The sequence below is a fragment of the Emys orbicularis genome, chromosome 1 (genome assembly GCF_028017835.1).
Source record: "Emys orbicularis isolate rEmyOrb1 chromosome 1, rEmyOrb1.hap1, whole genome shotgun sequence".
Taxonomy (NCBI): Eukaryota; Metazoa; Chordata; order Testudines; family Emydidae; genus Emys; species Emys orbicularis.
In genome coordinates this window covers 121,541,924-121,567,248 of record NC_088683.1, presented here as the reverse complement: position 1 = coordinate 121,567,248, position 25,325 = coordinate 121,541,924, and the positions used below count along the sequence as shown (strand labels likewise).

Here is a 25,325-nt window from a genome sequence, read left to right as displayed (position 1 = left end):
GAGGTGCATGCTCCCTCTCTTTCCCTGAGTCTGTTTCTGGAGGGCTGGGGAGGCTGATGCTGAATGGCTTCTGTAGAGGTCACTTTTTGTGTGTGAGGTTGTCCCTGGTGTTTGTGGCTAGCATATGCATGTGGTTTTGCTGACTGCACTCTCCGGCTTGTAAATTTTCACCATGGGAAATTACCAACAAAGCCCAATCTGTCTCCTGGCTGCTTTGCACTTTCCGAGGGCGGCTGTACTTGAGTGAGCTGCAGAACGGGAGGGGGGAGAAAGAGGAAGGGGTGTGTGTGTGTGTGGTGGGGGAAGAGAGGTAAATAGCCTTAAATCGGAAGGGAGCTGCTTTCTCTGTGGTCTTCCACGAGAGCTGCTTGGGCTCTGCTGCCTCAGTAATAACCGAGTGACCTTTTCTTTTGCTGTATTATGTCTGGCTGGTAAGGGATTGCATTTTGCAGCTGATAAAGCCCTGACTTCATTCAACGCGGCTCCTCACACGCTGCTTTTAGGTAAGTTGTCTTCAGCCAGGACGGCGAGAGACAGCCTTGGATTGCAAGATACTAAAAGGAGGACACCTGTAGCTCGGATGCGGTCAACACAATTACTTGGCGGATCCTTGAGGACCTCATTATTTTAAACTTAAAAGAATAGCGAGCTCTCTCTCCCCCCCCCCCCCTCCATCTCTCCCCTCATCTCTATATTTTCCCCCCAAACAATGCTTCTTTTTGACCTTTCCCAAGGAGAAAAGCTACAAAGCAGCCACTGTGCTTATTGAACTGCCTCCCCCTGTATCGCTTAATTGAGAAGGTAAGTGAGGCAACTGTATACACAAGCTTTGGGTCATTTATGTGTGCGCGCATCTCTCTCTCTCTCTCTCTCTCCTAATGAGTCATAAACTGGGGCTGCAACACACACATACTCACTCGTCTCTGCACTGCAACTTTCACTCAAGCTGCAGCTCTGCCGAGACTGTTTTGTTTAAATCATGTGAGGCTTCATTATTTTAATGATGAGACATGAAATACATGCAATCGGAGGCTGCTGAGCGAGACCCGCGCAGCTGAATGTCTGGAGAAACAGCAAAGTTAACAATGAAACTGCAGCAATTTCCACATTATTTTTCCTTCCAGAGCGTCTCGAAATGTATTCTCAATTATCAGGGGAGCAGGTGGATGGTTTTCCCCCTCTGCTTTAATCCCAGCACCTCCCTTTATAACAGTTTAATTTGTAACTGGCTCTGTTATTATTTTGAACCCCTTAGCTGGGGTCCAGCAATTAGCACTCCTCCATTGCCACAAATGGATGTTTGTTTTTTTGCTTGCTTGTAAGGCAAAGCAAATGAGGTGGGAGAGGAGGGGATAGTGAAATGCCAAATACACAGGGGGTAATATACTGGGAATCAGGCTGATGCAGTATATTTTTTTACATGGGGTATGTAGGGGGGGAGGGAGGGGTAGCCAGATTGGTGTTATGAAATACTAGATCTATTTATGATCTTTTTCATATTGAACATGATATGGTAGGCTAACGCTGCATGTGACAGTTTAATCAAATCCATTTGTTACCACGAAGCTAAAAGAGACCGCTGGGATTATAGGATTACGGGCAGAGTTAGGGAAGCATGTGGTTTTGTCATTCGCCATCATTTTGCACACCGCTACATTGCAAGTGGCTTGGCTTGTGTTTGTTCCACCAGTCCCCTAACCTCCACCTCCCCCCACCCCCGTCTCCAAAGTGCCTGCACAATAGCCCAGCTTCGGCTGTCTGGTGTGTGTCTGGCTGCAGCGCATAAGGCTCCTCGTTTGACCCAAACTGGGGAAACACTTGCTACTTTGGCTGGGATTTGGTGCTCAGTGAGAAGGCGCTATCTAGGCACTCTTAAGTCAACTCATGCAGAAAAAGGAGAAAAGTTTTGGTAAGGTTTCGATCTCGTGTCTTAGTTTGCATTTAGCAACAACCGTGCACACTCTGGGAGTGTTAAAAAGGCTGATTTCTCTTTCTAAATATGTTGCTGTAGCGTGTGTGTGTGTGTGTGTTCTAAAGAGATCTGAAATATTGCTTCCTTGAACAGTTTTGTAGGACTGTTGCCTAAACCAATTAATCTTGCTAGGTGCAACAAATATTGTACATTCTCTTGCAACCCCTTGCCCCATCCCTGTGTGGCTTGAAAAGAAATTAGCACAAAAGGCTTGAGCGTCTAACTCCAAAAGGGATCCTTTGTTGTAGAGTGTATGTATGTTTCTTATTTTTTTTTTTTATTTTGCATGTGAGCTGCATCAAAATTGAACTCAGTCTTGCAAATCTCTTGTTGGCCTTTGCCAAGCACTAGCACTTTGCTGCCATGGTAACTGTAATTAAACTGATAAGAGTGGAAAAATGTCAGTATCTCTGAGCCTTGCAGCTGCATTGGAGAAAAAGGGAATCAAATTGGTTCCCAGCATCATTGCTCCAAAAAAAAAAAAAAAAAAAGGAGGGGTGTAGGGGTAGTAACACAGTTAAGAAGCAGTTCCTGTCCCTGAGATCGGGGGGACATGTATTTGCATTGTTGTCCCTTAGGGGGCTACAGACTGCTGGGATGCTCTGGGCCAATGAAGAGAGAGAAACAACCTTTTAGGCCCAATCTAGCTTTCAAAAGGGGAGGGGGGGAATCTTTTGTTTGGTGTCTCCTGGCAATCGAATGGCCATGTTGGCCAAATTCTTTAATCTGTGTCAGTGCTCCCAGCTGTGGGACTGCGTTCCTATTTTAGCATCCATCTAACCTCCCCTTCTCTTCTACCCACTTCCCCCCTCCCAGCATTCACCCTTTTTAAAAAAAAAAAAAAATCTGATTCATACATGTCTTTAGAAGCGGGGGTGAAGTTTTGTTTACTAGAGCAAAATTAGCTCAAAAGTACACACAAGAATCCACATTCACAGTACTCAAAAACCTTACTTTTTTCATTTTAAAAAAAAAACAAAACCCTGGGTGTTATGGAGTTGCGGTTACTTTGTTGTGTTAACTACAGAAGCTGAGCCTGTGCGGATGAATGGCACAGAACAAGAGAGCATAATGGAAGCAATCAACCGTTAGGCTGGTTCACAATGCAATCCAGGCAATTAAAAGCTCACCAGAGTTTAAATGAAATGGTTCTACTTATTTCTGTGCCCCACACTGCACAGGCTATTATTTGTCTCTCTTTTTAATTATGATTTCCCTTAACCTGTCAAATAACTCGGAATAGCAGGGTCTCGGAGGCAATAAGAATTTTCCACAGAACAATTCATATGCCAATCTCAAACTAGTTATGACTCCTCATGTGCTGTAAGCAAGTTATGAAATGTATCTCAGTTTATGAACACTTAACTTCTTTAACACTGGTGTATCTTCTTTTCTCCTGAATGGTTGGGAGAGAAGCCGTTGGCTGCTTTGTAAGTGTGTGACTACAAGCATCTGGGGCATCTGAAAAGCAGGGGCGCTGGAACAGTTTGAATAGTGGGGGTGCTAAGTCATTGAACCAAACTGTAAACCCTGTATGACGGAAACCCCGTCAAGCTAGGCGGCAGCTATGCTGAAAAATGTTTTGGGTTCCCCCTCCCCAGAATCTTTAACTCTTTTTTTTTTTTTTGTTGGTTTTGTGTATTTTGTTTGAAAATTATTTAATTTTAAAATTATTTAAACAAGTTATCTAAACTAGTCTTTTTAAAACACAGGCATAACTTGGCCCTTTGTGAGATATAGCCCATTGATATTGGTAGGAGCTGTGACTAACCAAGGGCAAAATTTAGCCCTAAGTGTTCAAATGAGCCAGTGCAGAATAAGCATGGGAAAAGTCACATGCTTAGCCTCTGACTGATACTTTAGTTTAAGACTAAATATCAACTCTGTAGGGAAGAACAGTATGTTCTGTCCAGCACCTTCCACAATGTGGGCACTGATCTTCATTGCAAATGTTAGGTCTGCATTGCAAATACTCTGCTGTCCAGTTACACCAAATACTTGTTTCCCTCAAATTGAGGAAGAGGGTGAATAATGGTTATACAGTTGGAGTGAGATTTGATTTATTTATCTATTCTTTCCTGTATACTCTATTTTCAGAAGCCTATTTTCCCCCCTCTCCACTCTTCTCCTTTGTGGAGTTCATATCCACAAATTGACAGCCATTTCACAATACATTCCAAATAAAAAGAATGGGAATGAATCATTTTGAAGGATTTGGTTATGGGAGACTAGGGTAAAGTCCAGGAATCGGTAAATCAGAAGATAGAAATCTTCTCTTACCTTTCCCGAGGAGTTCAAAGGGTAGAAGTTGGTGTCTAGGAAAATTTCTTCAACCTACAAAGCTGTGCTATCTGCTGGGGGGGGGGGGGGGGGAATCCTTGATAGTATATCGGGACTATTAAGAAATGTTAATTTGAGAGTGGCAAACTAGGGTCAATAATTCTGATCTGTGATAGATAATGGGTAGTGCTCTGCACTGCTGTGTAGGGCAACCTTGGTTTAATTTTACAGATCAGGTGCTCAACTCACTGAGTTGAGTGTGTTTTGGAAAGGCTGATCACGGTAGCTTGTGCCCTAGAACTGGTGGAAGTAATGTACACCCCTCAGCAACAACCAGTCAAAGAGTGTTTGGGTGGTGACTGTACCCGCAGGGAGTCCTGCAGTTGTTCCTTAGAACAGAAGGATCCAGACAGTGGTCCGTGACGAGCTGGCTGACTGTAAGATGCTGGCACTCTTTATTTCAGACTAATATATTTTTGGACATAATTTAATTGATCACTTTCCATGTAAGCAATTGCTGTAGTTGCCATAGGGATCGTATGAGATCCTTAATGGGCGAGAGCTTATCCATGAGAGCATCTGTGTTAATGTGACCCATACAACAGAAATTTTTTTTGGAAACTCTGCTCTAGAAATGAGGGGACAGAAATTGTCCAGGATTTAGGAAGGGGGGGGGAGGAGTATCCCAAGAGTCTACCAAGCACTTTGGGGGGGGGGGGGGTGACAGACAGGTCAGGCCGTAAGGAGGACTTTTAGAAAAAAATTACTAAAATGCTTGACATTTATTTCCAAGTAATGTTAAACATCAGTGCACTGGATGAATTTTCACCAAAAGGGATGAGGCTTCAATCTAATGCAGCTGATGTGAAAAATCTCTCCTTCCCCCAGTGGACCCTACAAGTGTTGTCCCTCATGAGAAGATAGATATTGCCAGTTGGATGCATCTGAGCCACCTTTACCTCCACCCCAAGAAAACAGGTGGGGTCGGTGGGTTGGGGCATGAGGACGCTCTCCTGAATCACTGAGGCAGAGACATGAGAAAGGAGCTGTGAATACAGTTACAAATCTTGATGTGGCCTTTGACCATGTCCTTACTTTAGCATCACATTTTCTATGTACTCTTCCAGTTGGAAGACACTGCAGGCCAAACCCTTATTTATAACATGATGACCTCAGACAAGCTTTTGGGGAATCATGAGGTTTGATTATTTTAATGCGCTCAGATTTTTGAGCCTTGCATCGGTTCTTGCAGCTTGTTCACTTCAGACTGCAAAAGGACATTTGCTCGCTGGTTTGATCAATTAGGATCAGAGACTGCCAGCCTGGATTCTCTACCATGGTTACCTATCAAGTGAAAATTTTTACATTTAAGATCTATATATATTTTTTAAAGCCCTTAGCTATCTTCGCTCCTTGTTTAACCTGGATTCCCTCAAGCTAAAGTTTCCAGTCCTAGTACAGTCCTTCATCCTTCTGAACTTTTTAAACCAAATTCCAAGTAATTTAGGCTTGCTATTCATCAGTCGTCTTTTATTGGTTTATATTGTGTATGTGGTTTGGAGACTGCCTTGTGCAAAGCCATGAATGGCACTGATATTTAACAAATGCTTATTTCAGAGGAAACGTTAAATGCTGAGGTTTCTCTTTACTCTGAGTGGGTATTAAATATCCAGTGGGATTTTTCCATAAAGTTTTTTCTCTAGTGTTCTTGACAAAAGTTCTTCAAAGGTGTTCTGCTGTGTGCTATTTGACTGCTGCCCTTATCCCCCCATTCATGGCTATATTTAAGTGGTGCTCTATGCATGCTGCTTGTGGGTGGAGGAGCATGGTGTAAGGTGCTATAGAAAGTGCTTAAGGCACTGGCCTATGACATGGGTGATTTTTTTTTTTTTTTTTCCTGGCTCTGCTGTGGGCTTCCCATGTGACCTTGGGAAAGTCACTTAATCTGTGCCTCAGTTCCCCATATGTAAAATGGGGATTATGTCCATATCTCTACTGGGAGCCGTGAGGATCAATTAATTGAGAGATGCTACAGTGCTGGGGGGGTGCAGTACACATAGAGACAGAAAAATAAAATTGTTCAGTATTTGAGCTGTTGACATCTCAAATTAGCACTGTTGTATTTTGGGTTGCTTTGGGTTACATACTAAGTATTTTCCATGTAATGAAATGTTAATCTAACAAATGACTAATAGATGGTGGGGGAATGGGACTATACTAGGGGAATGCCACAGTGCGAGTCGGGATTACTGTTCTAACTTCAGTGACCACAAAGCTTCTGAGGTAAAACTTAAGTTACTCCCTCTGCCCCCCCCAAAAAAGCCTCTTAATGGGATCTAGAATCTATGCAGACTGCAGTAATCGTGTGTTCTCCTTGCAACTACACTTGGAAACTACAGCTGGCGCAGAATGCAGCAGCTTGTCTTAGTGGTGACAGCCATAAAGGTATATTATAACAGTGTTTCAAAGTCTACACTGGCTTCCTGTTGGCTTGTGTTCGCTTAACCTGAGCTAGGTAAGAGATTATAGCTACCTCAGACTGCTTCTGCCTTCTGGTATGTTACCACAACAGTTGAGATCATCTGATAAGCTAAATCTTGCAGTCCCCAGCTTTTATAACCGTAGGTGGTAGGGCATCGTTGGTGAAGAGTCCATAACTCTGGATGCTGCTTTCCTTCATTGCTCTCACAGAGCCCACATCTGACCTTCAAGGCATGGAGCAGAGCTCTACTATTTTCCCAGCCTCTGCCTGAGGAGGGAGAGCAATGAGTGTGGGTAGTAACACTTGTTTCTGGGTTGGGGTTCATTATTGTATTGCTCAGATCTTTCACATTTGGCTGAGAGAAATTGATTGTAATATTTATAATTGGGTGCACTCTTATTAAAAATAGATAAACTTATAGGCTTGGCTTGAAACCCTGGAAAAAATATAGTAATGAGTCAGTGTGTGTGGTGCATGCTCTTTCTCTGCTGCCTGCCTGCTGTAATGCAAGGAGCAATAATGTAGCCCTGTTAGACGTTTAAAATGGGAGGACTTTGAGATGCTGGGGGCAGGGGAGAGAAATGCTTGGATTTTAAAGAACAAGTCTGATAACTATGCTGATCTGGGGTGGGGATTCAAACTAGTAACCTAGAGACATTCATTTTCAAGATCTTTGGGGGCAGATGTGTTTTTTACCCTGTGCACTCTTAAAACTAGTGCAATAGGGCCCTACTCCTGATTGTGTCCTTGTTGATACAGCATCTAAGGCCTTGTCTACACTATGGGCGGAGATCGATCTAAGTTATGCAACTTCAGCTACATGAATAACATAGCTGAAGTTGATGTACTGAGCTCTGCTTACCGCAGGGTCCACACTATGCTATGTCAACAGGAGATGCTCTCCCGTCGACTCCCCTTGCGCGTCTCATTCAGGTGCAGTACAGGAGTCAACGGGACAGCGATCTGCGGTCGATTTTAGCGGGTCTTCACTAGACCGGCTAAATCGACCGCCGATGCATCGATCGCCGCACATTGATCCCCCAATAAGTGTAGACAAGCCCATAGTATCATCATTTCCAGTTCTCATAGCCATCTATTCCCACTCCTTACAAGTAGATGTCAGCCACTCAACATCTCATTTATAAGTGGCATTTACTGTTATCTAAAGCTATAATATTTCCATTTACATCTCTTCAGGAATGTTTGTTATAGCAGGAGTCAGTTCATAAAATGGTCTTGTTCTATAGCACTGTGTACTGGCCAGGGGTGGGGAATCAGGAGAAGTGGATTCTGTTGATCTGCTTGCCAGTGAATCACTGACCTTGTGCAGGTCATTTTAGGGCCAATAAAGCTTTGATGCTATTTAGTCTGGATGAAAAGTGCTCACAGAGAGAAATTCTCAGCACCTCCTACTTTTCACTATCTGGTCACTTTCTTTAGGTGCCTGAATGGGAACTGAGCGCCCAGAGATCCAGCCCCAAATGTTGAGCACTCTGGAAAAAACTAGACTTGTACCTCCTAATTGCTTCAATTTTCCCACCTATAAAATTGGGAACACTTGTGCTTAATATTTGTGAATCCTTTGGATGTGCCTAGTACTAAATATTATCAAATTCAGAATATTTTTTTGGCTTCTGATTCAACTCTTCCTCAGATTTATTCAAATTTCTGGCCATTAGAAATTTGACATTTTATATGAAATTGATTTTTTTTTTTTAACCCATTATATAGCAATTTTTGCCAAGTGACTGAGAAGGCAGGGATGTTGGGGAGAAGGTAAGGAACCTAGCAGAGATCTGCACTAACCAGTTAGATTAAATGAATCTTAATGCTATTGTCAATGTGATATTAACTATTTAGATCATGCACTTCGTCTAAAGAGCTGTCTCTTTATGCATTAGGAAGAAAAATTCACATCTGTGAAGGGGAGACTGTTGTTGATCTCATTCTTCTGTCTCATTTGTTTTATTTCAGGTATACAAATGCTCTCAGTCCAGCCAGACACCAAGCCGAAAGGTTGTGCTGGCTGCAACCGTAAGATCAAGGACAGATATCTTCTAAAAGCCCTGGACAAATATTGGCATGAGGACTGCCTGAAGTGTGCTTGCTGTGACTGTCGTTTGGGGGAGGTGGGCTCCACCTTGTACACCAAAGCCAACCTTATCCTTTGTCGCAGAGACTACCTGAGGTAGGAGGTTGTTATGGTTGTCTAGTATGTAAGCATTGTAGTCCTGTTCAATCTTTCTTACACAGTGAGAGACCTTGGAACAATAAACACCTGACTGCTATAAAATCTTTGCCCAGTACTATATTTTAAGTACTGCACAGATAAAACAAATGCCATGATAGAGAAAATACTTCCACTTGAAGTAACCCACTGCGTACCTTCTTAAAGTATAGTGTTCAGTGTAAAATGTATAGCTGTCAGCCTGACAACACTGGAGTCTGAAGCCTTCTATTGAGAGGAGAGTGTAAGCATTGTAGCTTTCTCACTCTGCAGTGCTTCTGCCCTAACTTGGAGGAATCCTTTCTACCTCTTATAACAAAAGTGCAGAGTTCTACATTTCTAAAGCGCACTAATATGTTGCAGATTAATTGGTCCACTTAGACCGTGCTGGTGTGTTTTAATGTAGTGCTGTTTAAAACTAGGGTGACCAGATGACAGGAAGAAAATATCGGGACACAAGGGGGGGGGGGGTCACTGGCGGAGCAAAAAAACCTAAAAACTGAGTGCTGCCGGTGTAATGACACAAACAGCTCCCTCTCCCAATTCCCTACTGTGGCCCAGTGCTGCCAGCAGTCGGGGGGGGGGGGGGGGGGGGGGGAAGAAGCAGAGAACAGCCGAGTGCTGCGGGCAGTCAGAGGAGATTATGCACCCTCCCTTAGCTATGCATACCTTCAGCGTCTAGGTATTTACACCATGCTCATCACCCTAATGACAGAGCAGAGAAGTAACAACCGCTGTAACTTTTCGTTTCACTCTGCATTCTGACATGCAAGTCTAGCTGGGTCCAGACTGGTAGCAATGTGTGGATCAGTTTACAGTGTGGGAGCCTCTGGTTTTCAGGAGAGGGGGGGAAAAAACCAACCGAGAACAGCTGAGTGCTGCCAGCAGTCAGAGGAGGGGCGGGGGGGAAGCGGAGAACAGCCGAGTGCTGCCGGCGGAGGAAAAAAAAAAAGGCGGAGTGCAGTGTCCCGACCGAAGATCGATCGGGACACGGGACAAACACCTAAATATCGGGACGGTCCCGATTTTATCGGGACGTCTGGTCATCCTAGTTTAAAACAATGCTACGTTGACATGCACTAGGGACCCTTAAGTGCACCCCAGCAAAGTCTACACGGACCCATTAATGTACAATATGTTAGTGCGTGTTAGAACTCTCCCCCTGGTAAAACACGTTACCCCACTGTGCAGACAAGACCTAAAATAGATTAGGTGGTAGGTCTAAAATGGCCACATACCCCAGAAAAATGTAGCAACACAAATTAATGTAAAATACTGTAATGTTGATGACTGGTACTCAACTGGCTGGCCTCATTACATCTCCCTGCCTTAATGATGATCAGATTGTGGGAGGAGAACACAGGTGTGAGCTCTGCTGCTTGGTACCTCCTATTTAGTTATGCACTCTCCGATCTGCGATACAACTTGAGGCACTTCAAACGCCGTCTTGTGTAATGTGGTGTGGTTTTCCTTGTGAAGCCCACCATTACAGGTTCGAGAACACTGAACTGAATGCAAGGTAGTGTAGTACAGGTGCGGCGGAGCTCACCATAGAGTTTGGACCCTGAGATTCTTGTGGTGAGGGTGCCAGTGACGTACCTAGTGAGGTCTTATTCCAACAAATTGGTACAGTTGCTTGAAAAGGCTGGAAACCATATCTAAAGGAGTTAATGTACAACTGTCAGTCATATGCTCATGGCCATGGTCTCAAAATGCAGAAAAAAACAGCTTCTTTTCTGGCGACAATCTAGCTTCTCTTCTTAAAAATTAGTTTGAAAATTAGATCTTTCCCCACCCCCCCACCTCTATTTCAAATGATTATGCAGTAGTGAAAAAAGTCACATGAAAAAGCCATGACGAAGTTACAGGTTTATCGGTGTCTTTGTATTTGCTATCAGTGAGTTAAGCAAATTTGGGATCTTGAAATAAAGATGTGTTCCCTGTGCCTCTCAAATCAACAGCAAAAAATGATCAAGACCGATCTGTTGTGTGGTGCAGACTAGAACCCAGCTTCTTGTTCTATGGCTGCTTGGGCTCTGCACGGTTAGCTCGAGTGAAAACTTGGTTTTCCAGTAGATTGAGCTTGAAGACCGTTTGACCTAATACGCCGGTAGGAAGGGGCCCTGTTTCTACATAGTCATTTGTCTGAATATAACCACACTTGAAACCTGCGTGTAAGTCAGTTTATCATCTATACACGGTACTTGCTTTTCTGATTAGTGTAACTACAACTAACGGGAGATAAATCAGGTTTAAATATTTCTCATCTGGCTGTGGAGTCATCAAAATCTAGTCATGGTGCTTATTCTGTAGTGATATTTGCGAGTGCATAGACTCAAACTTTGTATTTGCACTAAACTTCAAACTGATGCATTTAAGGTAATTGCAGATAGTCCTATTCCTCATTGCCTTATTACTTATGCAGTGAACCTGTACAAGTAATCTTCATTATAATGCTAATGAAGAAGCTAGTTCTTCTCTAGCTTTGTAGGCAAATAGTTTACAAAAATATGAAAACTTATTTGATATGAATATGAAGAATAAATTACTTTATACTAATGAACAGATTAGGGTTAGATTACAGCTTCAAACTATCCTCTTACAATTTTTTTTATTTTAACTGTAAACGGAGTTTTAGTCAGTTACATATAAAATTGTAGTAGCTTCCTATTAATTTATGTGGTGCCCTCTAGAGGATATGTGACTTCAATGATACTAAAAGAGTAAAATAGTTTAACAATTTCTTTGTTCATTGTTTTTCAATAAGACAGCCATTCCAGAAATTATATAAGCAATAATGGAGCCACTCTGTGTGCTTTACATGGTCCAGTTATCAAACTGGGGGAAGGAGGTTGATTGCAGGGAGGCTTCCTGTCTTTCACCCTTCTTCAAATCTTGTGTGTGTACTTAGAAATTCATTCTGAAAAGTAGTAGTTTCTCAATATCAGCACCTTGATATCCTTGTGATTAGCAGTATATAACCTCCTTGGATTTCTGGAACTCCTGAACTCTATTCAAACTAACTCTCCTAGTTAATGATGTTAAACTAATTTTACTTCTGCTTTCTAAGCAGGGGACGTCTCTGTAGTAAGATGTAACAAGCTATGCCCCAGAGGATCCATTGGTGGCCTCATCCTTACACATGTGAGTTGTCCCAGTGACTTCAGAGGGACAATTCACATCAATTAGAGGGGCAGTTGGGGTGGGTGCTGCAGGAATGAGCCCTATTCTGTTAACCAGGAAGGAAATTCATTTGTATCAAGAAAGGTCTCAGTATTAGAAATAACTTTCCATGAAAATGAGATGCAGAGTATAGTTTCCCTGCAGGCTTCTGTCTCCTGCTCACACACTCTTAGGTTAAGAAGTGAAGACTTAATTTACGGAATTTAGGTTCACTCTCATATTTTGCATCCAATTATAGTAAATGGAACGTACTATTAATACAAACAGTTTTTCTCCAGAAATGTGAAATGACATCTTAATGTATCAACCTATCCCAATCTGTACTCCATTCTGACTGGCAGCATGTCCATTTACAAGAGTGATATTCTCTTTGAAATCTGTCATTATGGCAGTTAATGACCAGTTGTTATGTTAACAGCCCTTGGGCTGTTAACATATCAGACTGGTTGTTAACTGGAAGGTTATTACTTACTTAAACCACAGGTATGAGTTGTATGAAATATGCTTTAGTTATGTCTCACAGGGAACTTTTACAAAAAGAACTTTAAAATGGAAAACTGCTCATTGTTACCCTTCTCAGGTGGCAAGGTTTTTGCCTACTCTGTCTGCTCACTTGACTTTTTTGCATGTTCATTAGCACCACAGGGCAGCATCCTTATTTTAGGCGCAAAGCGTGCGTGGCCATATCTTAAGGATTGCTACTCTGCTTGCGCACACATGTGCCGCAGTGGGTATTTCCAGATGCACGGTAATGTGTGCCGCACATCTGAGACTAATATCTGGCCCAAAGTGTAAAATGAGAGGCTGACAATTAAAGGTAACTCAGTTGCATTAAATAATGAGCTTCCTCGGAAGCAGTGAAAAATATGAAACTACAGCTGTGCTAAGCTAGTAGCAATGTAGGTCAATCACCCTTTTCACTTAGGTTTTTAACTACGCAAACCCTGCTGAGCGACCAATGACTACAAAGTGCTGTTTCATTCCTATTTAATTTTGGCAGCATTTCACTAAAGAGCAGGCATTCACGTAGCTAAATTATCTTCACCGTTTCTGGTTTTAACTCAGCTCCATGACACTAAATGTTGAAGTGTATATCTCTTAGTAAACACAAAGAAGATGGTTTCTGTTTTTAAATCCATCTCAACATGGAAATTGAATTAGAACATTTATTACTTTTGTCAGGCAAAATTCTCTAGCCAAGCAAACAGATCATAGGAGAAGGATTCACAAAATAAATATTAGGGTGGGCTTTTTTTTATGTAGGATATTTGTGGGAGAGTGAAATACAAAACATTAAAATTTCTTCCTTTTTTCCTATAGGCTTAATGATATTTTAGCTTGTGAATTTACTGCGGACTTTAAAAGTATCATGAACAGCTATAAAGATGACTAGATTACTTTTTGTTAGGGAAGATGGTGAATTGTATTTTATTTCCTTTGCTTTTGGCTGAAGACTTCAGAGACAAACCAAGTTTACAAGATCTGTGCCAATTTTTTTATTTTTATTTTTTTTAAAGAATGAAAGCACACTACAGAAAGTAAAGCGTTCAGGCATAAACATCATAAAGATAGTGCGTGTCTAAAATATTTAGATTGTGGAAAGATGGCTGCAAAGATATGAATTGTTTGAGTTTGATTGTCTTGCCTGTACAGTTGCCCTTACTCCAAAGGTAATTATTATTTAAAAATACAAAATAACAGAAATACTTTGGTTGAAATTCAAGAGAAGGCACTCTTAAAATGTGTTGTGGTCTGGTGCTGATTGATAGCTCCTGTGTGGTGTGTGTGGTTCTCTCTTCCCCCCCCCCCCCCCCCCCCCCCTTCCTTAGCATAGTGCAAATTGCATTTAAAAAACTGCAGACACCTAGGATATTAACTCATCCAAAAATACATTTTAAAAAAAAGAGTTTTTCCAGGGAAAACACTAGGAGTAGTTGGGTATGGAGTGTATTCTAAACTGTACCATTCAGGGCAGGAACTATCAAAGAATGAAGTACTAAGTTGCACTGAACTCCAAGTTTACCTATCGATGTGTGTTTGCGGGATTGGAGCATAAGAGCTCACTTTTTTCCTTACTAAGGGCCTGATGCTGGAAAGCTTTATTTAATTGAATGTTCTTGTTGGAGTCTAGAGGTCTATTCATATGAATAAGTTTGCAGAAATGTGCCCTAAAACAACATATTGATTTTTTTAAGATATCTGTCAGACATTGCATCTTTCTGCTTGTTAGGAATTTTTAGTATGTAAGATGCATGTGTTAATAAAAACTACACTAATTATATGTGCTGTTAACTTTCTTTAAAAAAGCTATTCTATAAAAATTGCACTAGGAAACAACTTTTCCACTAACTGCTAAAGCATGTGGTGAGATCTCCAGAACACTTCAGTCTATCATTGCTCTTGTATAGTTTGTCTACCAAACACTGATAACTAGTAATACTTCTCTGATATATTGGTCTAACTAGGCAGGATGGTGTTGTATGTAATTTTATCCATTTTATCTTTTAATATGGCACATTCAATTACACTTTAATAATTAGTGTTTAGTCACATACGTGGAAATGCTATATTATAATACAATTGCTAAAGCATAATCTCAAAGTTTGCTGGTGAAGTTTGATGCTATCCAGCGGTTCCATGTTTCCTACTCTTCTCTAGTAATTTTTTTTTCTTCAAATGTGCAAAGTTTTTAATAGTGGCATATTTCAAAGCACTACGTTTTATGCAGGGTTTAATTTTCAAGTGCACAAATGCTCCCTCATATAAGGCTCCTTGAAAACCAGCCACTTTGTGCATTGTTAAACTATCTCATTAATCCTACGGCTGTGCTCAAGGAATTTCAGGAGAGCTGAAAGCAGACATGACATTTCTGGAGAACTTACATGTGAAAAGTACACTGCATTTTGAAAACTGCTGCAGCATTTTGTGATACTATCTGAGTGGCAAATAATTGCACTACAAAGATTCTTGTCAATTGATAACATTTTAACAAGTTGTTTTATATAATTTTAAGCTAGCCTGTACAACGCTAAACCAAATTCTATACAATAATTTAAAAATTCTATAGAAAGGATTTTGTTCTCTAAAATCCTGTACAATTCCATAAAGAGTTTATTCTATATCCTTCTATTTTAATATCTATAGTATCCTCTGTTTCTTCCCTATTGAATTCTATAGGACTCCTCCATAAGTAAATTTCAATATCTGTAACTCTTTCTTCATCTACGTATAAAGTATTAGCTATATTTAAGTAGGTTGCTTCCGTAGGTGCAATTACTCTCAAATGCACATTGACTGACTGATATATGTTTTATGAGAATAGATAGAACACAAGTTTCCTAAGTTTAGCAATGTTTTGGTATCAGATTTATAGTATATTCTTTCAATGCCCCCTAAGTGCTGGTTTACAATATAGTAGTCTACAAAAATAAATACAGGAGCATAATTGTATATCTGAGAATAAAGTATCTGCATATAACAAATTTTAATACTATTTGTCTGCCAGTGCAGTGTGGAATCCGTTGTGGGTTTTTTTTTTTTTTTTAAAGCCAGATTCAAATTTCCAGCCATCTTATAATTTTGTTTGTTGCTACTTGTCTGCAATTTTCCTCTGTGTGTGTGTGGTTTTTTTTTTATTTTTTTTTAATTTTACTTATTTTTATAAATACTCTACAGCATGATTTTGTTTTTGGGAAGATAAATTCCTGAATCTTTTACCAGTGACAGATGGCTTAATTTCTAGCTTTCAAATGTGACTTAGATGTACTATACTTTCCTTTTTTTCAACTTTAACATATGCTTGTTTCTCAGTATTAAATATAACCTTTCTGGTGGCTTATAAGCAAGCTAGGAATTTCCAAGGTAAATTTCGAAGGTATCCAAGATACATTTTATGCAAAATTTATGGCAGATCAAATAAATGCTGTTTGATAGTAAAGCAAAAAGCTTAATAAAACTGCTAACTTGCCTCAATTTTCCCAAGAGAAAGGGATTTTTTTTAAAAAAAAAATAACACCATGTATTTTTCCTATTGAAAATAAAATATTCCTTGACACATACATATTTGAGACCAAAATATCTAATGTATGTACAATGCATATTTTCAATGATAAAGGCTATCAGTTTTCATTTAGCAGTCATGGGTATGCTAAAATATGAGGGCATATATTGTTACCAGATGCCTTGTGTTTTGAAAGCTTATTTTCCCCAGTGGAGACTTTATGGTGACATAGAAGGCCCTTTAAATAAATCTAAATGATATCCCCAAACTTAGTCGGTCGGGCCCAAATATAATACTTGAATTGAATTTTTGATTCTAATGTACAGTTAGGAACTGAATGACTGAAGCTATTGCAAAGAAATCTTCTTGTAGTTAAGCAGTTATAAATCATGGCATTTTGGTATTGCTGCTATCTTATATCCTTCTGTGGCTGAGACTCCAAATTATTCTAAATTCATGGGCCGTTAGCCATTGGTCTCTCGAGTCCCTTCTTTTCTTTGTTTTTAGGTGGCCATGGAAATGATGCATCTATTTATTTCAAAACATTAGAGCTTAAGACATCCCTAGGAATACACTGTTAGATAGCGATTCGGTCACCAAGTCATCTTTTGAGTACAAGATGGACAATGTAGTTAGACATACCTGACTTGGCAGAAAAAATGTTTGTTCTGTTCTGGAGGGCATACATGGGATTAAATGCAGCCCACAGTAATTAAATTTTGGATTTACCTACACTGCTTATTCTGCAGTTTTTTTTTTTTAATATTTAGAACGTTGTTAAATATATCCTTCGGGGTTAGGAATGCAGTAAAGTAATGGCACATCTTTACCACACACTACAGCAAGGACACAAACGAAACTCACTTAAGTAACTGAAATGTAAACTCCATATTTCAACCAAAATCCAACAGAATATGAATCATTGTTATCAAAATGAAAGGATTGCCACTTAAACCTCATACGCCATTCATGCTTAGTTTAAAAACCTGTTGTGATACAAGAATGTGTTCTGGGCTGGATGCAGGAATTACATGGTGAAATTCTGTGGCCTGTATTATGCAGATGAGGTGGTGGTGGTGGTGGTTGTCCTTTCAAGCCTTAAAATCTATTTCAGATATGGACCAATCTGCCACAGTACTTAAACATATACTGAAGTTTAAATATTTGAGTAGCCCCCTTGATATCAACGGGACTGCTCAAGGGCTTAAAGTTAAGCACATGCCGAAATGCTTCGGTGGAGTATTCTATGGAGAATGTATATGTAAAGGTTTGTCTTCATGTACAGCAATACAGCTGCGCTGCTTTAGTGAAGATGGGAGAGCTTCTCCAGTCAGTGTAGTTAATCCACCTCTGGGAGAGGCATAGCTAAGTTAATGGGAGAAGCTCTCCCATTGACAGCGCTGTCTACAGCGAGGGGTTAGGTGGGTATAACTCTCTCATTATGGGATGTGGCTTTTTCACACCCCTGAGCAACGGAGTAATACTGATATGTCTGTAGTGCAGCCCTGGCCTTAGACCAAACTCTAGCTTCAGATCAAAACTGCAACTACCGTTTGCTCGACTAAGAATTGCACGTGCATGACTGAAGGCACAAGTGGCCAAAATTAACAATTGAGGGAGGTTTTTTATTTGAGTTACCATTAGACTTTGTGTTTTCTGTTTTGTAACAAACTACACACCATGTTACAGAAGCCTTCACTAGGGAAAATCACCTCTCATAAAATGAAGTGTGTTCAGACCTGTATTGGTATTCCGCAGGATATTCTCCTGCAGTTTCTGTGTTAAGTGGCATTCTGCAGTACTGTGATTTAAGCTTTTCATCTTTTCTTTTGCAAAAATGATAATGTCTTGTGTTAGCACATACCGGATGAAAGTGAGAATTGCACAACATCTAAAGATAAAATTGCTTGTGGGGAGAGAAATGAGGGATTTTATTGCAGCTTCCTTTTACATTTTGAAGAAGTGAGAAATAAACAAGGGATGTCAAGTCTTGTATCCAGACATACTGTAACGGGATGTATGTTGTACTATTTAGAAGTGAACTACACAAAACCAAACTGCAAATGTCACTTTGAATTTACCTCCATTACTTTTGCATTACATTTTTGTGGTCAAGCCTTTGAAACTAGACTTTGTGCGAGATATATTATGGGAGAAGATTTCTCACCCTAGATATCTGCTAACAGCTGCTGGTTAATCAATTATATTAAGCCATTGTGACAAAGTTCCTCCTCTATCTTGGTGGGTCCTGCGCTCATTGGCGGATTTTCTTGCCTCAGAGATTCACCATGTGGGTTGAGGAACAGCCCAGAGACCTTCCCCTCTGGGAGAACCCACAGTCCAGGTCAATTGGGAGGTTTGTGGGGAACCCAGGCCCGCCCTCTACTCTGGGTTCCAGCCCAGGGCCCTGTGGACTGCAGCTGTCTATAGTGCCTCCTGTAACAGCTGCATGACAGCTACAACTCCCTGGGCTACTTCCCCATGGCCGCCTCCAAACACCTTCCTTATTCTCACCACAGGACCTTGTGCTCCTCAGTCCTCCAGCAGCACACCCTCTCACTCCCAGCTCCTCACACCCCCACCACAAACTGAAGTGAGCTCCTTTTTAAAACCCAGGTGCCCTGATTAGCCTGCCTTAATTGACTCCAGGTGTCCTAATTAACCTGCCTGCCTTAACTGGTTCTAGCGGGTTCCTGATTACTCTAGTGCAGCCCCTGCTCTGGTCACTCAGGGAACAGAAAACTACTCATCCAGTGACCAGTATATTTGCCCTCTACCAGACTCCTGTACCCCACTGGTCTGGGTCTGTCACACCGTGGAGAACATGTAGTTTTGTTCCTCCCTCCCAAATTGTCCACACATTGCAATAGAAATAGATGAATCATAGACGTCAGACAGGAAAAAGATATTTGGGTTGAACTAGGCAAATACTAGGGGAAAAAATCTGACAAAACTCTCCCTAACTCCTAAATGAACTCAGTTATTACCTGTGTGTGTCCCTTTTGTCTTTATAGAAAGTAAACATTTGCATATATACAGCCCAGTTTTAATATTTGCTCAAAGTAAATTTCAGTCACAGAGGTGAGTATAGATGTGTATGAATCCACAATTCAGGCTCACTAATACTTGCATCAGAAAGTACTTGTGTGTTTATTCAAAAGTCATACCCTGTAACTTACCTGCAAGATTACAACTAAATAGCAGTGCTTAAATAGCAAGTATCAAATACTTGCAGAGAAATGTTTGCATCAATCCGCAGTTAAAAACAGTAACACAGCCTTGTTGAATACTCTTGAATAACACCTATAATTGAGGAAATCACTATTGCTAATGCAGATCTTTCTTGAGAAAAGATTACATTCATTGGATTATATTAACTGAATGTAAATTCTGAGCTCTTCTAGAAGGGTATGTCTGTCTAGTATGTAGTACAGTGAGGCATAGATCTCAGTTGGGGACTTCTAGTCCTATTGCAATAATTAACTGTTGACTCAGGTCTACTGTTGGGTATCCTCTATCCCTCTTGCAGTGCAGGATTACATCTTCCTTTATGTCCCAGGCTGTTACAGTCAGAACTGTTATATATCTATTCTTAGTATAGAAAGAAGTCCTATATATACCACTTGTTAATATCCATATACGATAACTTTGGATCCTTTGACCCAGAGGGCTAAAAAACAAACTCCAAAAACAACACCTAGTGAAAACTTTCCTTACTGCAAATTTGTGGAGGAAATACATTTTTCTAGAGAGTTGGGGGAGGGGTTAATTGGTAAATGTTTAGCCCTAGTTTCTGCAAAGAGCACTTTCTAAATGTGAATTGTTCCTGACACACACACTCACTCAAGAAGAGGGAAGGGTGAAAGTTTACTATAAGGGTGTCTTGCAATAAATGCTTTGTTACATTATTTAGTTTTAACTTGCTACATTAAAAACAAGTTCCTTTTATCTAACCTTCGGCCTCAGTCCTGAAAACACACACCATGTGCTTGACTTTATTACTTCTAATTTCACCATAATATATATTGCAGAACCACCATCCCAAGCCACAGGGTGGTAAGGTTTTTTGCTCATGAAAGGCTCAAGACCACAAGGCTGCTACTGGTTATTTGCAAACTTGCTGTCTGGTGAAATAGCACAAGCCTCACACTGTTTGGCTCTTGTAGGTCACTCAAACTTCTGACTTCTATACTCAGATTCATTCTCTCTTTCTCCTTCCCCTATTTTCAGGGGGTATGGGGAAAGGATCACACCATGTGTATGGCACTTTAAAAAAAAAAATTTGATCAACAGAATTCATCTAGTGATTCAAAACTAAGGCAAGAGGTTTTAAAAATGGGTGATTAAAGTTAGGCTCAGAAGTCCTGATTTTAAATATTTAAATAGGTGTTCTGATTTTTTTTCAAAAAATGCTGAGCACCCAGCAGTCCTCACTGACTTCAACTGTGGCTGCCGGTGCTCAGTCTTTCTGAAATCAGGCACCTTCTTCAGCTGATTAAAGATGGGCTGGAGTGCCTAACTTTGGACCCCTCCCCTTTTTTTTTTAAATCATGCCCCAATGACTTGTCTATTAAATTCTGCATTGAGAATAAATGAATTCTGTGCAATCTAGGCCTGCTACATGGTGAACTTTAAAATAATAAAAAAAAAAAAAAGCAACAAGAAGCACTGTGATCTAGTAGCTAGAGCAGAAACTTTGGGCTCCACTTTTGATACTCACTCATCTTTAATTTCTGTGCCTGTTTCCTCATTATGGTCAAATACCAGGATACTGGACGAGCAGCCAAAGACTCCCATAAGTGTTTTCGTTTTGGGGATTTTTGTTAAAGCATAAGAAGGTACAAATGCTTCACTGTGTTCTACAGAGGCAATCATTCAAAAAAGAATCTTTAATATGGTATTAGATATTTATAGTAGGTAACACAAAGTAATTTTAAATTAATTCCCAAGAGACAGGAATTTTTTTAATCATGAAATCTAAACCAGGAAATGCTATGAACATCCCAACAAATGTGCTGTTTTAATGTCGATGATCATAGTCCCAAATTTGCCATAAGCATTTCCTCTAGCTCCCTCCTCACCTAATTCAATCCTAATTCTTAATGAACTGCTATTAAAAAATCACCCAGTGAATAAAAAAAATTGAATACACATTTAATTATGGGTGTCTCTCATGCTTTTGAGACCCTTTTATATGAGCATCGATGTGTGTATGTGAGACTCCCAGTTACCTTCCATCTCTAGGCATGACCTTGTCTGATCTCTTTCCTGCCATGTCTAGAACAGTACCTGGCCCCCACCCTGTTTTCTTACCTCCTGTGTCTTTCTGAAGTTCTCTAGGCTAGTTCTCTCCTCTCTAGGAATAAAATTATATTGCTTTAAAGGAGTAAAGAATTCAGATGTGTCTTTAAAGTGCTCATGATTCCTTTTTTATTCTACCAAAGGAATATTTTCCCTGATCTGCCACTTTTCCCTCCCTCCCCACTCAACCAAATATACCTTCTGTATTTAAGATAGGGATGTGTGGTGTTTTGTTTTTTTTTAAATCTCTACAGGAGCTGGTTTATTTGTAAAATCTACTGTAGTTTGGCAGGTTACCAGTCATTCATTCATAGGAACCTACTGCGTCTGGCAAAATAACTTGAACTAAATATGCTGTGTGTATTTTTATTTTTTTTAACACAGGTGGACTTGCGATCTTAGCAGATAAAACACCTAGTGTAGATAAAAACCATTTTTCCTGTGTGTTTTTAAAAAGCAGCTTTTAAGCCTCTAAGGTTATTTTATCAGATGCACACTCTGCTTTTAAAAAAATTCCTTGGCAGATTCTTCATTTTAACTGCCTCCGTTCTTTTGTTCTAAAGTCTACTTTAGTAAGTATGATGCTGCAGGGGTTGTATTTCTGAAAAGTAAGTTCTTGCCACCAAATCTTTACTTGGTAGTGCTTGGATTATTAATGCAGCACACTGTCAGAATTACATAGGAAGCAGGTGCAGTTCCTTTTACTGGAGTATCCAACAGGTCTATTGGTACAAGAATAAGTGTTCCCTTTCCACTAAAAGGAAAATTGGGCAGGGTGGGGGAATGAAAGAGAGGTAGCAGACACGTTTCATTTCCAAGAAAATCACAGCTGTGAGTCTGGATGCAGGCCTAGAAACCCGATATCTGCAAAGAACTCAGGGTCCAACCCTATAGACTGCCAGCCCTCAAAGGACTGTCATACAACCTTACCAGTGCTGCTCCATTAAACTTTCATTGTTGCAACTACACCAGTAGTGTAACCGCACATGGAAACAAGTCTAGGGGCACACACTGGTACAGGCTTAATACTCTTCTCTCAGCAGAGCTCTAGTGGTCGGCATTGCACTGTTAACAGCCCCTGCACTAACCTGATTGCCAGCGATGCTGGGCTCAGTGGTTCTCAAACTTTTTTTTTCTGCAGACCACTTGAAAATTGCTGAAGGTCTCTGCGTCCCACTCAACGATCTTTCCAAATGTTGTTTGTACAATTAGCTAGCTATTGTAAAGCGCTTTGGATAAAAGCGCTATATAAAAAAACTTTTAACTTTTTTTCTACAAATAAAAGCACACAACTCATTTTCATAGCAGTAGTTTTACCTTTCAAATTCAATGGGTGTGCCCTCTCTCCCCTGCCACGGCAGGGTCCGAGCTAGTGCTGGGAAGGGGTGTCTCTCCCTGCCACAGAGCTGAGGCTGGGAAGGCCATCTCTCCTTGGCAGCCGCAGCCCTGGACAGGGCCGGCTTTAGGCCGATTCAGCCGATTCGGCTGAATTGGGCCCCGCGCCAAGAGGGCCCCGCGCCACAGCTCTCCACCCCGTCCCCAGCTCACTTCCCCCTCCTCCCCTCCCCTGAACGCTCCGCCCCCTGCTCCTCCCCCGCCCCTGCTTCCCGCGAATCAGAGGTTCGCGGGAAGTCTGAAAAGAAGCAGGGGCGGGCAGGCAGCACCTGGTAAGCTGAGTCAGGGGTGTGGGAGGGGGACGTGAAAAGCGCTCCCGGGAGGTGCGGCGCGGCGCGGCCCCGTCCGGCCCCGGCCGAGCAGCTCCGGCCCCGGGGCGCCGGCCCCGGTTCTGGCCGAGCGCGCCGGCTCGGCTCCGTCCCGGCCCCCGCGGCTCGGCTCGGGTCCGGCCCAGGCCCCGCAGCTCCGCTCGGCTCCGGCCCGGCTCCCTTGGCTCGGGCCGGGCCCGGCCCCCGCAACTCAGCTCGGGCCCGGCCCCCGCGGCTTGGCTCAGCTCGGGCCCGGCCCCCGCGGCTCGGGCCCGGCCCCCGCGGCTCGGGCCCGGCCCCCCGGCCCGGCTTGGGTCCGGCCCCCCGGCTCGGCTCGGGTCCAGTTCGGCTCGGGCCCGGCCCCCCGGCTCAGCTCCAGCCCGGCCCCGGCTGGAGCTCCGGCCAGAGGGCAGCCCGATTCCTGGGGGCGGGGCTTGCGGCAAGCCCCGCCCCCAGGAATCGGGCCCCGCTCTTGCTAAAGCCGGCCCTGGCCCTGGAGGTGGGGAAAGTCGCCTCTTTCTCTGGCCGCCGCAGCCCTGCACATCCCAAATTCCCCCCCCCACCCCCTCTTCTCAATCCACTGCCCCCTCCCACCTACCCTCTGTTCCCCCCGAAGCCACCACCTCACCTTACATGTGCGTCTTCTCCAGGGCCGGCTCTGGCGTTTTTGCCGCCCCAAGCACTCTTTCCCCCCCCCCCCCCACCAAAAAAAAGCCGCGATCGGCGGCAGGTCCTTCGCTCCGAGAGGGAATGACGGCCTTGCCGCCGAACGGCTGGACGTGCCACCCCCCTCTTCATTGACCGCCCCAGGCACCTGCTTGCTGCGCTGGTGCCTGGAGCTGGCCCTGGTCTTCTCCAGGGTCCAGGCACCTAATTAGTGGACCCATGCCTGCGCGGCTCCATTCATTAGGTGTCTGGCCCTTCATTTTCTTCTGTGCGGCTGCCCAGGCATGCACCTTAGAGGGAATTATCCGCGGACCACCTGAATGGAGCTCACGGACCACTAGTGGTCCATGGACCACAATTTGAGAACCTCTGCTTAGATTACAATATGGTGGCCTCAAAGGAGCACATTTGTGATAGAAGGCATAGAGTAAGAGTTGGAAGCTGGTTCAGCTAACTTCTCCTCTGCATGCTTCTTGGATTGCTATACGGGGCCGCCATACAGAGCAGCTGCTATGTATTCAGTATCAGGTTCCCCATTCACGCCATGCCCAGTCAGAGGGGCTGGCTTGGGTGGGTGAAGGGCATGAGTCAGGGTAATCATTCCACCTTGGTACTATAGCCCACCTTTGGGTAGATTTTCCATTTCCTTGGCCCTCTTTGTAGCATAGCTTATGGACAGGTGGGCAAAAGTCGGTGTGGTTTTGGTTATACAAAACCAGGACACAAACAGGTTAAGAGTTGCATTCCACTTATCCAACTCTTCTAAAACTTGGGTGTGTCAAAAGAGAGGGAGAAATGGCTCACGTTTTGAACCACCTCTTATTAACACTTATCTCTGACCAGTAATATCTTTGTTATGGACTGAGAGTGATGCAGAAGTTTATGAAAACCTCACATTTAATTACAGTACTAGTAGTTTAATTTTTATTTAAACCACCCTTCCTTCTCCCAAACTCAAATAAAATGTTGTCAAACAGATAGCTGGACTTTAGCAGACAAGTGCCAAATGCATCTGACCACTTGCTATCAGTTGTCCCCCCTTCTTGTACTGAAATGACTCCACAAATAAGCCAAAAAACTCCAAGCTCAGCAGGTAACCATAGTATAATATTCACATTGGAGCTGCACTTAGAGGGTACATGTGGGGTGATGTGAAGTCTTGGCTCACACACTTGAGACCTTGAGATGGAAAAGTTTTGGTTATGGAACAAATCCTGTAGTAACACACCTCCTCTCTCTACCTGCCCTGCAGTCTCTGTTGCCAGAAAGTCCTGTGACAATGTGCTATCTTCTCAGTAATAAAAATATGAAAAACATAACAGGTACTCACTGGTTAGACGAGAGAGCCCCATGCAGGCTTGCAGCAGGTAACAGCTAGTTACAAAATGGCTACTTTAGGGTTGCAGCTGGTTGGCTCTGCAAAATTTAAAGGGCACGCTTCAGCAGGCATGCTGGGAGAAAAAATCCAATAAAGGCACAACTTTGCTCTTCAATGAATTAATAAAGAGCAG

At 42.2% G+C, this 25,325-nt stretch overlaps 1 protein-coding gene across 1 annotated transcript in view; it reads left to right on the top strand.

Annotated features, from left to right (window-relative positions):
• The first annotated feature begins 1,884 nt into the window (after positions 1-1,884).
• The window catches only part of LMO3 (LIM domain only 3), a 74,003-nt gene continuing 50,562 nt past the window's right edge, over positions 1,885-25,325 (top strand). Inside the window, exons 1-2 of the mRNA XM_065421092.1 lie at positions 1,885-1,909; positions 8,709-8,922. Of these exons, the coding sequence (XP_065277164.1) occupies positions 1,885-1,909; positions 8,709-8,922 (239 nt within the window). The remainder of the gene's footprint in view (positions 1,910-8,708; positions 8,923-25,325) is intronic.